Source organism: Sitophilus oryzae, unplaced genomic scaffold (genome assembly GCF_002938485.1).
Source record: "Sitophilus oryzae breed Bouriz unplaced genomic scaffold, Soryzae_2.0 scaffold_1008_pilon_pilon, whole genome shotgun sequence".
Taxonomy (NCBI): domain Eukaryota; kingdom Metazoa; phylum Arthropoda; class Insecta; order Coleoptera; family Curculionidae; genus Sitophilus; species Sitophilus oryzae.
In genome coordinates, this window is record NW_022145625.1 from 18,354 (window position 1) to 30,414 (window position 12,061).

At 32.1% G+C, this 12,061-nt stretch overlaps 1 protein-coding gene across 1 annotated transcript in view; it reads right to left on the reverse strand.

The window, feature by feature from the left end:
• LOC115891825 overlaps positions 1–11,659 on the reverse strand; it is a gene marked incomplete at its 5' end in the record, with an annotated part of 24,713 nt that extends 13,054 nt beyond the window's left edge. Inside the window, one exon of the mRNA XM_030912395.1 lies at positions 11,457–11,659. Within this exon, the coding sequence (XP_030768255.1) occupies positions 11,457–11,659 (203 nt within the window). The remainder of the gene's footprint in view (positions 1–11,456) is intronic.
• Between the last annotated feature and the right edge of the window lie 402 nt (positions 11,660–12,061).

Here is a 12,061-nt window from a genome sequence, read left to right on the forward strand (position 1 = left end):
CGGGAGCATGGGAGCCTCGCACCGGCAGTGATTCAAAACTAAATAGATTTTGCAACGCTGCTTAGTTTTTTTTTTTATTTAGAACAAATAGGGAATCGGTTTTAATTAACCCTAGTTAGTAGAAAAAATACACATATACCTATGAGCGAAAATCAATAAAAGTGGGCGTGTACGTCATTCAACCAAATATTGAACGAAATGCACCGTCTCGTCATCGCAATTTGCCACGCACTACTTTTAACTTTGAACTTTAACAAGTGGTTTAAATACAATTTTTCTTATTAATTGCAGTGAATCTTCCTTCTCAAGACCCAGTAGTTGCATCGTCGTGGTCTGCCTAGTTCAATTTCACAGGCTGTCTACCCTTTTTTTAAATATGTTGCTTATGCCTGATTGCCGATGCATACATCATTCGCAACAACTTTGGGGGACAAGAGGATTTTACAGCAATTTAAGGGAAATTGCAGTCTGTTTTTTCATTGGAGTAACTCAAACAGCTCCAAAATTGCAATGATACAGTGTGGTTCCAAAAAAAAATGAAATGTTTTTTTTTTTTTTTTTTTTTTGATTTTATAAACTTTGTGGATAAAGACATGGTCAAGTATTTTTTTGACCAATTGTTTAAAGGTTATTTGTGACATTGCAATAAAACAACTTGCTTGTTGACAAAGGGGCAAATAAATTTTTCAGACCATCAGCATGATATGAGTAGAGAAATGGGGGGACAGACATATAATATACTGCCCGAAATATAAAAATATAGTTTTAAATCGACTCAATTTTATTGAACCAGCTGTACCTTAAGATATTCCTACCTAATTTTATTCAAAACGTCCTGTTTAAAAATATGATGCAGCGGTTTTTAATACCAAGACTAAATGTTGGGTAGACGTTAGTTAAAAAGTGTTATAAAAATATTACAATGTAATAAAAATAGGATAAGTGTCATTATTTTAGTTAAAATAAACATCCATACGCTACTGAAGCAGGTATAAGTCAAATTGACGTATCTTAAAATGCTTTGACATCGAATCTTGACAAGTAGCAAAAAGATAAATAAAAAGCAAAATTTTTTTTTTAAAAAAAATAAAACTTATGTTTAATTTTAAGTGAATTTTCAAAAAGTTGTGAATCGGTTTTACTACACGGTTGGATATTATACCGTGCAGGCAACTTGTTACTTTGGTTCGGCATTTACATGTGGGGAAGTAAGTAAGATGCATAGGGATCTTTTATTATCGGAGTTGATGAGAAATTGCGCCGAAGCACGACGCGACGCGCAGAGCGGTGTCGCTGTTATCTTGCGGCGTTTGCCGAACGCCTTTCCCTACTCAAGTAAGAAAATACGTTTTATTTTTTAAAAATGTAAGACTTTTTTTCAAAGATAACTAGATAACATCATTAGACAGTTTCTGAGCATACTGAAAAGAATTATGTGATACGTTAAGGTGTCAATTTTTATAACGAGAAAACGTAGTAATTCGCGATAATTTAAAAACTCAAAATTTTTAACACATAACAGGCCATAACTCAAGGACCACTTTAGATATTGAAACTTTTTTTTTTTATTTTCCAAGATCGGAAATTTTACAATATGTTTACATAAGAAAAAAATTCGATAAGTGTTGTTTTTTCCGATTTCCACAAAAAAAAAAAAATAAAAAAATTGTAAAACAATACCATCCATGTATTACTTTTAGAGCCATACAATTTTCGAGCAAATCGATGTAATTTTTTATTGGATAAAATAGATTTTTACAACATACTTTTTCTACAAAAAAAAAAAAAAAAAAAAAAAAAAAAAAAAAACTTTTGAAAAAACTACAATCGATTATTTCTAATAGATTTCGAGATTTATTCGATTGTTGAATTCAGATTTTTCTATAGCGCGCCACTATCGAAACACCCACTCACAATTCCGCTTATTTTGTAGCCAAAAATGCAAGTGTTTCTAGCTTGCACTTAAAAAATTCAAGAGCATATAGGCGAGAATTACAACGACCGTTAATAAATAAACCAAATTAAAGTATCACGAGACGTGAAAAAATCGTCTGAAGCTAAACGCATGACGTACACCTTTCCCTGAAACTTTAAGTACTGACAGAGGTGTTGATTGGGCCGACCGGTCAACTGCGACAAATCTGCTATATCCACTTCCACCTTCTCTTAGCGATGTGCACAGTTTTCCGGTTTATTTCATGCGTTGGCAACGTTTTTATTGTTCTCTCTTTGTTCAGTTACATTATAAACCGCATTGTATTTTCTTCATACGGAAATTTCGACCCCAAGGACTAACCTTTGCCAGCCCTTAGTATAGTCACTTACTAGAGCGGAAAAGTTATATTTCTTTAATTTGCCTCGATTTATTAACCGAGATCTTACACCGCACCCTTACACAAACAATTATTTTAGAGTCTTTTTTTTTTTTTTTTCGATATTTTGCTATAGTGTCACTGTTAAATTTCAGTTCTGCTACAATTTCTTTGTATGTTTACTACCTCTAAATAATTATCCGTAGTAGAATAAATAACAAATACATTAAAATAAGCTCCTCAACTTAAAGACTGGACAAGTCCACAAAAATTTCAAATATCCAATTACAACAATGGAATTCTGAGTTCAAACAGAACTGTCGAAGGAGTTCTTCCCACCCTAGAGTCCTCGTTCCGTCAAACCAATAAAAAAATAAAAATATTTGATGTATTATTACGTCCTTTTTTAATCTTTTTACTCAAATGGCACCACCCGGTTACAATTAATATTTCTAAATATTAACGAAATTAGTTTGTACCACCCTTCCCTGCATCCAACAACTGCATTTCTATACATTCCCATTAGTGTTCCAATGCGTAGGCGGCGCAATGCCTCCCTTGTATTGCGGCATGTCGAACAGCCATATGGGAAACTGTCGCCGTTAACAACTGGCAACCGGTTAATTAGATGACGTCAAAGGACGGAAGCTCGGTCGCCGCTAAAGGCCCGGGCTGCCTGCGTGCCGCTACTCGATCGCACGCGTGGTGGAGAGGGCACCTTAATTAATACGTCTAGTGGCGCTGGGAGGGAGAGGCGGTCGGCGACGGAGGAGAGATCTGTTAAACAATAACGCACTGAAATAACAAAGGAAAAAAAACCACATGCATATTACGCGTTCCCTCCTTCTTTATTATATATATGGAGTATTCCGTAATGGTTTATTTTCAGAACCTATTAGTAGACAGAGTTTACCAAAAATGATTTTTATAACTTACTAGTGGGTAAATTAAAATGGTTGATTTAAAAAAAAATATTTACGATTTTTTTTTATGGAACTTTAGTTTCGGAGAATATAAATTTAATGGACCTTTTTTTAAAAAATTAATTTTATTTTCAGAAACTATTAGAGACAGAAAGGTTTACCAAAAATGCACTTTTTATAACTTGTACTCGGTATTCGTAAATGAATTGTAGATATATCACGAATTTTTCTTGGAAACTTTACGTTTCCGGAGATATAAATTTAATCGGAGCTTTTTTTAATAATAATTTATTTTTCAGAAAAAACATGATTAGAGACCAGAGTTACACAAAAATGCTTTTATAAACTTTACTAGCGTGTAAATGAATGGTAATAGATTTATTACGAATTTTCTTGGAACTTTTATTTTTCGGAAGAATATACATTTAATCGACCTCTTTTTTTATAAAGTTAAGATTTTATTTATTCACAGACGATTCTAGAGACAGGGAGTTTACCAAAAAGCTTTTTATAACTCCTAGTGGGAAATGAATTTCTAAGATATTTACGGAAAATTTTTTGGAATTTAGTTTCGGAGATATAAAATTAAATGACCTTTTTAAAAAAAATAATTTTTTTTATTTTCAGAAACTATTAGAGATGACATAGTTATCCGTTCTTCCTTTGAAGTTTCTTATTACCGGAACACGCGTTTCCTGAAATAGATCAACACCCGCCGTGATTGGTTGCTTGTTTTTTTTTTTGTTCTGGTTTCTGTTGTCAATCAATGTCACTTTTATGTTGACACAAATCAAAGCAAAAATATTGAGTACGAAGTGAAATTCTTCATTTCAATTATCTATAAATTTGTAATATTTACAGGAATAAATAAAAAAAAAAAAAAAAAAAAATTCTTCATAAAAATTTTGGATTTTCCAGTAATTGTTTTACGCACTGTTTCTCTATTGATAGCACGGCTAAATTTGACAGTCTGTTTTCGCTTGTTCGGAAATTTTCATGAATGTTTATACGTTTTTTAGTACTTCGAGGAAGAAAATTCGTTCTTCAACTGAAGGCACACATACAAATAACACAACCACAGTCTAAATTATTGTCCACACTAGCAGAAGCACAAGATTGTCCTTCCTGATCCTCCATTACAAACGAACCAGGTTAACACTAAGGTTTTAAATCCGAAAAAAACAATATATTACCGATCATTATAAACGCCAGGGCGTGGAAACCCTATAACTCAATATATCATAAAATTAAAAGTCACGCAAGCGCCCGAAAAATCGCTGCGAATTTTTTCTGGCTTAAAATTGGTCGGTTTTGCGTTCGAGGTCAATAACACCTACATGCAGGAGGGATGGGCGACCGGCGGCGATTTCCAGGCGCGCATCCATGCAGTAAAAGGCTAATTAAATTTACTGCGTTTCTGTAAGGTTTCAAATAAATAATTTTAACAAATTAAATTAATCTTTTGTTATAAAATAACAGTATTACTAACGTTTAACTATTTATTTTTTTATCTTTTTAGTTTAGGGAAGCGGTGATTCCCCCGCTTCCATGGACCGCACGCCGCTGGTTTGGGTCGATGCTTATTAAAGCTATGCATATACATTAGGGTGTCCGTTATTTACAAAGTTGATCAATTCTCTCACGACGCCCTCTAAATTTTTAGTTTATTGTCTAAAAATAATAACAGACCATTGTAAACCCTTAATATTCACAATAAACCTTGCCCCAAAGACGATTCATTATCCATTTAAATTACATAGGAATATGCCACTTTTTGCAAATAATTTTTTTTCTCTCGATCTTGTTCTCTCGCAGCCATGACAATCACACTCTAGTACAGAACTGAACACTCTACAAAAAAGGTCTCTTACAGTTTTTCGATAAATCTACTCTTTCAAAAGTTATTCACGGTTAAAATTAACCACTGGGTAAATTCCTAAATTCTCCAACTTTTTTGACAAAACTATGATTACTTTTGAAAAATTTAATTTATTATCTATTATCTAATTTACACTAATAAATAATAAATCGAAAGATTATTAAGACTTTAACACCCTGTAACTACGAAACAAAGCAGAATCGGACCTATGTTGATATAGAAAATAAATTTTAAAAAAAACCTCTCTCTCCTTTGTTAAGGAATATTTTTATGGAAGACTTTGAAAATAATACAATAAATAGTTTTTCAAAAAAGCCTGTAATATGGCTGCGTTATGTTGATGATATTTTTGCAATATGACAACATAACGTTTCTGAAATAGACATTTTTTTGGATTATATAAATTCTCGCGAACCTACCATAAAATTTACCTTAGAAGTAGAGAGAGGTAATCCTTTGCCATTTCTTGATGTTTTAGTGTCAAAGTTTCAAAATAAACTAATTTTAGATGTTTACAGAATACCCACAAACACAGATAGATACTTAAATTTCACATCTAATCACAGTATAAGTGTAAAAAAGATGTTATAAAAAGTTTATATGATAGGGCAAAAATAATATGTACAGACGACATTTCACTAAATAGAGATATAAACCACATAAAAATACATTAATAAAAAACGACTATCCACCATATTTTATTGACAAGACATTAAACGAAATACAAACCCCAAATCATAGACACAATGATAACAATACACAATATATACAACTTACAATTCCATACATACGAGGCGTTTCGGAAAAAATAAGAAGGATAGGAAAACAATATAACATACGAACATCTTTCAAAACACAAAATACACTTAGATCCATTTTATCACATACTAAACCAATGAATACAGAACAACAAACAAAAAATGTAATATACCAAATACCCTGTAAATGTGATAAATTTTACATTGGTGAAACATCTAGACCCTTAAATGAATATATATAATAATAGAATAGAATTAAAGAACATAAAGATTATTTAAGAAAGGGAGATTTTCACAAATCTAATATTTGTCAGCATTCCTGGGACACAGGGCACAGAATAAATTTTAATAACGCCAAAATTATAATGAAAGAAGCGATAGCCTCTAAAAGAAAAAGAAAAGAGGCTTTTTTAATTCAATCTAACAAAAATAAATGTATTGCTCATGCATCTGTAGATGTTAGTAATGTATGGTAATCGCTTCTTTGATTTTAAAGAACAATAGATACAACAACATAAATAAATACAACATACGTAAAATTTAAAAATAATCATACAGAAAGTTTGGGACTTTTTGGTTTTACCTTATTAAGTAATTGTTATCAGGTAGTAATTGTGTTAATTTTGAAGTTTAAATATCAAGTTAAAAATGTCATTTTAACAGAACGTCAACGGTTTCTTGTAGACGTATCTATTTAAAAAAAGTAAAGTGTTCTCGAATAGTTGAATTTAAATATTTTAAATAGTTTTTTTCTTTATTCTTTGTATTTTTTTGCTTCCGACGACAGAAAGAGATAACTTTCCGAAACGTTAAGCATTTTTTTTTATTCAGCAAATTTGTATTACTGTAAACATAACTTCTGACAAGCAGCGTCCGTTTAGGTTTAACGCAGAAGTGTTTACAAAAAATAATTATTTTATTTTGTAGATTTTCTTGCAGTGCAGTGGCGAAATACCCATAAACGATTTTTTTGGAAAAATAAATCTTATTTTTACAAGAGAAATCACCCCACGAGAAATGACACATGTTTTTTGAAACACCCTGTATAAATCCATTAGATTTAAGATTTAGATTAGTTAACAGTGTTCACACTTGATAACCGTCAACGATACATCTGATCCAAATGTTGTTGTGGAAAATTTCAAAATAGAATTCAAAAATAGAAAAAGATATTTTCAGTTCAAGAATATACTTTTCTTACACGAATCACCGTCACTTAAGAGGTTTCTTATAAATCTGTATTAATTCTAATTAATGCCGTCAGCTGGTGATGGAAAAATTCCTTGGGAAAACCAATTTTCCCATTATTAGTTCTCCAGGTAACTCGGGGCCTCATTTTAATATGAAAACTTTTTTAATAAGCCCCCAAGGATGATAACCTGACCGGCATATTTGTTTGTTTGGCAATCTCTGGCACTTTATTGAAAGTGGGGTAAGATTTTTGATGTAGTCATCTCCAGATTTAAGTTTATCAACCAAAAAAAGGTAAAAAAATTGCAATCTAACAATATTAAATCAGTACCATACGATCGAAAAGAAAAACGGCGTCAAAGACGGCTGGGGAATAACAATCGTTGATAATTTTGACGAGGTCAAGCCCTAGTTGTAATTTGCTATTTATTAATGGCGCTTACCTGCCAGTTGGCCTTAAGAATGTTGTATTTTATATTTATACTGAGTAAAAATGATTTCTAAATGGTGTAGTTTAACACTGGAGTAAAATAATTTTTCGAAAATAGATTTGTGTGCAGGGGCCGATACAGGAATTTATTTTAGGGGGGCCCAAATAAAAAATAATGTAGAATATGCTTTTTAGAGTGCCATTTTTAACCCAAAAGCCTAATATTTATCCCAATTTATATATTAACAATAAAAAAAACAACCAATTACGGTTTGGCGAGACCAACCTCGAAGGAAAGACGTCACCAGAGGTTTTCTTCCGGTCAAACAACCCGTTGCCTTACAGTACTTGCAACGTTTATAGTCAAAAGACTCTCAACCCCCAAATATCAGCTCTATGACAAAACACAAGACAACAGTCGGCTGGCCAGTCTACTACTGAACCGCCGTAGGCAAGCTAAGCCTCCTCTTACATCACAATTTTACCGGATCGCAAATGTTTACATTACTTGCCAATGAATCATACTATTTTCTCTAATCGACTTTAAAATAGAGTGTTTTAGCATTACTAGATAAATAAATAGAGAGTTTCCGAATTATAAAACCATTATTTTAACCAACTTATTTTCCAAGTTTTACAGAGCTGAGTTTGAAGGGTCCGATCTGTTACGAAACGTTGTCTTAATGTTGAGAGTTTTAAAAAACGTTCCTGAATCGGATTGGTTTTTCGATTCCCGCCTTGAGTAAATTACATTAAATCGTTCACCAATTCTTCGGTAGCTCCAACCTTCCTCAGACAATATTAATGCTTGAGCACATTCTTCGCCAGTAAGATTTCTTGTTTCACGTGCACGTTGCATATTTTTGATATAATAAAAGGACGAAAACGACTAACACTGACAACAAGCATCTCTATTTGACAGTTACTGGTAATCCGTTTTTCCATAGCCTGCTACTTACTTTAGTGAGTAAAATGGAAAAATGTTAATTAAAACCAATATTAAATCATGTCATCCTATAAAATGTTGTTTCTCGTGTAATAAGGAAGATAATGAAGTAAATAAAAAAACAAAATGTAAAAAAAAGTTAAGGCTAAAATGTGATTTCAATTTTAATTTGATACTGTAACTGATCAACTCTACAGGGTGTCACAAATTTTATTAAAAAAACACGTTATAATTGCTACACCCGGTATTAGTATAAAAAGGGTTCCTATCAAAATACAGTTAGTATAGCAACATTGTGGAAAGAATATCCTATCATTCAAAAAAAAAATCGTCCAAATCGGATAAGTGGTTTTGACAAAAACTTAACTTAAACTTTTGGTTATTTTTTTGTGGTGCGTTAATTAACGAAATACCTTCGTAACAACAGCTATTTTAGAAACATCTAGGTTAACTTATTTCACTGAGATTTATGAAAGAAAGTCCTTTGTCTCGGGTACAGATACCGCCACGTTTTTGAAATAGCTCAAAACGAAACAAAATTGAACGAGGCAACAGGAAATGCAAAAAAATTCCCTCATGAATAGTTTTCAGGCGCTTTTAAGAATCGAAAGTAGGTCGAGGCAAACCGAAACTGGAAATAAACCGAAATACGACAAAGTTGGGCCGCGAAACGCGACCTTGATCTGCTTCGATGAGTTCTCCGCATAGTGTAGAGACTGTTTAAGAAACTAAGCGAATTATAAAAAGGTTTAGCATCAGTTCTAATCACTAATCCTACAATCAATCATTGTTGATCTCTTTTTATTTGTTTAATTCAATTTTATTCTCATTTTCATCAAAAGTCTAATTTTTTAACGTATAAAATGCAATAGAAAAAACGAATCGACAGATGCTGTCCTCGAAAAGCAATAGAGTGACATTACAGAGGGATTAGCAAGACTCCGAAGCCCTAACCTCATTTTTTAAGCCCTTTATTTACGACATCGGCCCCCAAACGACACCTCTGGGTACCATTTTCACCGTTCCAACTTCGGCCTCGTTTAGTTAATGATCATTACGGCTATCGAACCGCTATTTGAAGTAAAAAACCTTTTTCTTGGTCTTTTCCACGATATAATTTATTTCTAATTGATTCTATGTATTTCTACTGGAGTGTGAAGATTTATTTTATGTCTAGAGTTTTTTACAGGGACGTGCCTATGTGTAGGATTAGGACTTTTGATTACACGATCTACAAAAATGACATTATTAACGTGCAATATTATAAGACAATAAAATAAGCTTCTAATCTAACAAGCAAAAAGAGGTACCTAAATACGTTTATTTATTGTAAACATTAATTATAATATCAGTATAATTGGTTAAATTTATTCCAGACGATGACAGGCGAGTTGAATTTTTAGAAAGTAAATTTATTTAATATTATTTTTTGTTTTTTTGCTAAAACTGAACGGTTAACACAAAATTGAACGTCAATAATTGAGTTGTCAAAGTCAAAATAGATACAATCAACAAGCACGGTTACCACGCCGTCGACTAATATGGGCACCTGATAATTTTGAATTTTAGTTTTTATGAGGATATCTCTGATATTTTAAATTAAATCAAATCTCTTTGGATCGTCCCTTGTGTCGCGTCGTAGATTAAATTTTGAATGATACACGTTCGATACGAACTTTTTAATGGAACTTGTATTAATTCTTCATCTAATAAAAAAAAATATACAGGATGTTCCATTAAAAAAAAAACAAAGAAAAATTATTTTATATTTTAGAAAGTTTGGCGTAAAATTGTGAACACCCTGTACGATTTAAAATTACAATATTTATAGCAAAGTAAGTATAGACCATCCAAAGTAAATACCTAATATAGTTTTGATTTAAGGACAGTTCTTGTATTTGTTATAATTTTTTTAAGAAAGGATGAAAAATATATATTTTTTATTTATTTATTAATATCTCCGAAATTATCGAAATATATTTACTCATATCTTCGGATTCTGTAAAGTGATCTGAAAGGAAGCCAACAATGCAATAATATACGGAGTGTTCCATTTAAAAAAAAATCATCCCGATCCATCCAAAATTCCCAGGTTTTTTTATTGTAGGAGCTACAGATGCCCGACGCACTATTGCCGAACCCTGTATTTTTAGAACATTGTAGATATAAAAAAACACATCAAAAACAGTTATTTTATATAAAGAATGAAACTTTTTTAACTTATATCAAAATTTTCTCATAAGTTTTATAACATTAAAATTAAAAAAAAAGTAAAAAAAAAACGAGACGTCGACGAAATAAGGAAAATCCTAAATTTAATAAAATAAAAATGGAAACCGCCGAAGGGGAATTAGCGAGGTCAGCGGTAAAAGCGAGGCACGTGGCTCGGAAAATGCGCGAGGTTAAGAGAGGAAAATGAAGGAAATTCCTTGATTCCGGTCTTGTTAGTATAATTTTAGTTGCAAACGAGACCAACATAATCTTACGGGCTCAAACAATGTACAGGGGTAACCTCAGAAGTCTAATAGTAATTGCTTGTATAACTGATCAAAAGTCTTCAATTTGTCAACATATACAGGAGGTTGCTCGTTGCGATTTTTACCAAGAGGCATTTTTTACGTAAAAAATCACGGAAATATATATTTTTTCACCCAGTAGTTTTATACAGGTACGGACGAAAAGTTATTACTCTTCAGAAGAGTTAAAACAAATGAAGGCGGCGCCTCCTACAAATAGGACTTATATTGACATCAAAATTAAATTTCTCATGTCAAAAAACTCCCAGTCACCAATTTTCATCTAAATTTTGACGTTACTTCATAACTTATTTGGAAAAAATCGAAATAAAAATGAAACTTCTACACCCTGTATCTTGAAACTAAACATTTAGGACATACAGTTATACGGACATTTTTACTTATTTTTATCTGTAGAATATGCTGCCGATATTTCCGGAATACAGTTCAAACCACCTTGTAGATATTTTTATGAAACTTAATATTATATTAATTACTTACTTTAAATCGTTTGACGACAAATATGATGAGACCCAGTGCCGCTGCTACAATCAAAGTAGAACCTGCTGCTAGCAATATGTACAACCAAGGACCGCTTAGGGTAGATTTGGTACTTTCACTGGGTTCAGTAGATCTGCGAAGTTCCTTTAATCCTGGTGCTGGTAGGGTCCTTATGGTTAGAGGTGGTGCTAATTTGGAAGCACCTAGAAAGAATATACATTGTTATTATATGTATGTACCGTATGATCGAAAAAAAAACGCGTCAAAGACGGCTTGGGAATGACAATCGATAATAAGTTCCCTGTATTTAAACAAAAAAAAAGATTAATTAAAAGAAATTCTTTATTTCTTTTATTCTTAAGAGCTACTACTCGGCGGACAAATTATCAACATCAACAGATATACCGTATGATCGAAAAAAAAACGGCTTCTAGTTGGCTTGGAAATGACATTCTCCATATAATTTGACATATAAAATGATAGAGATCTTCATTTCATAGCCATCGCTGACGCTGTTTTTATTCGATCATATTTTACAATAGTATTTTATTTAATTGGCATTGTTTTTTGTTAGTGCATAAGCGCAAATATATTTGTTTTATATT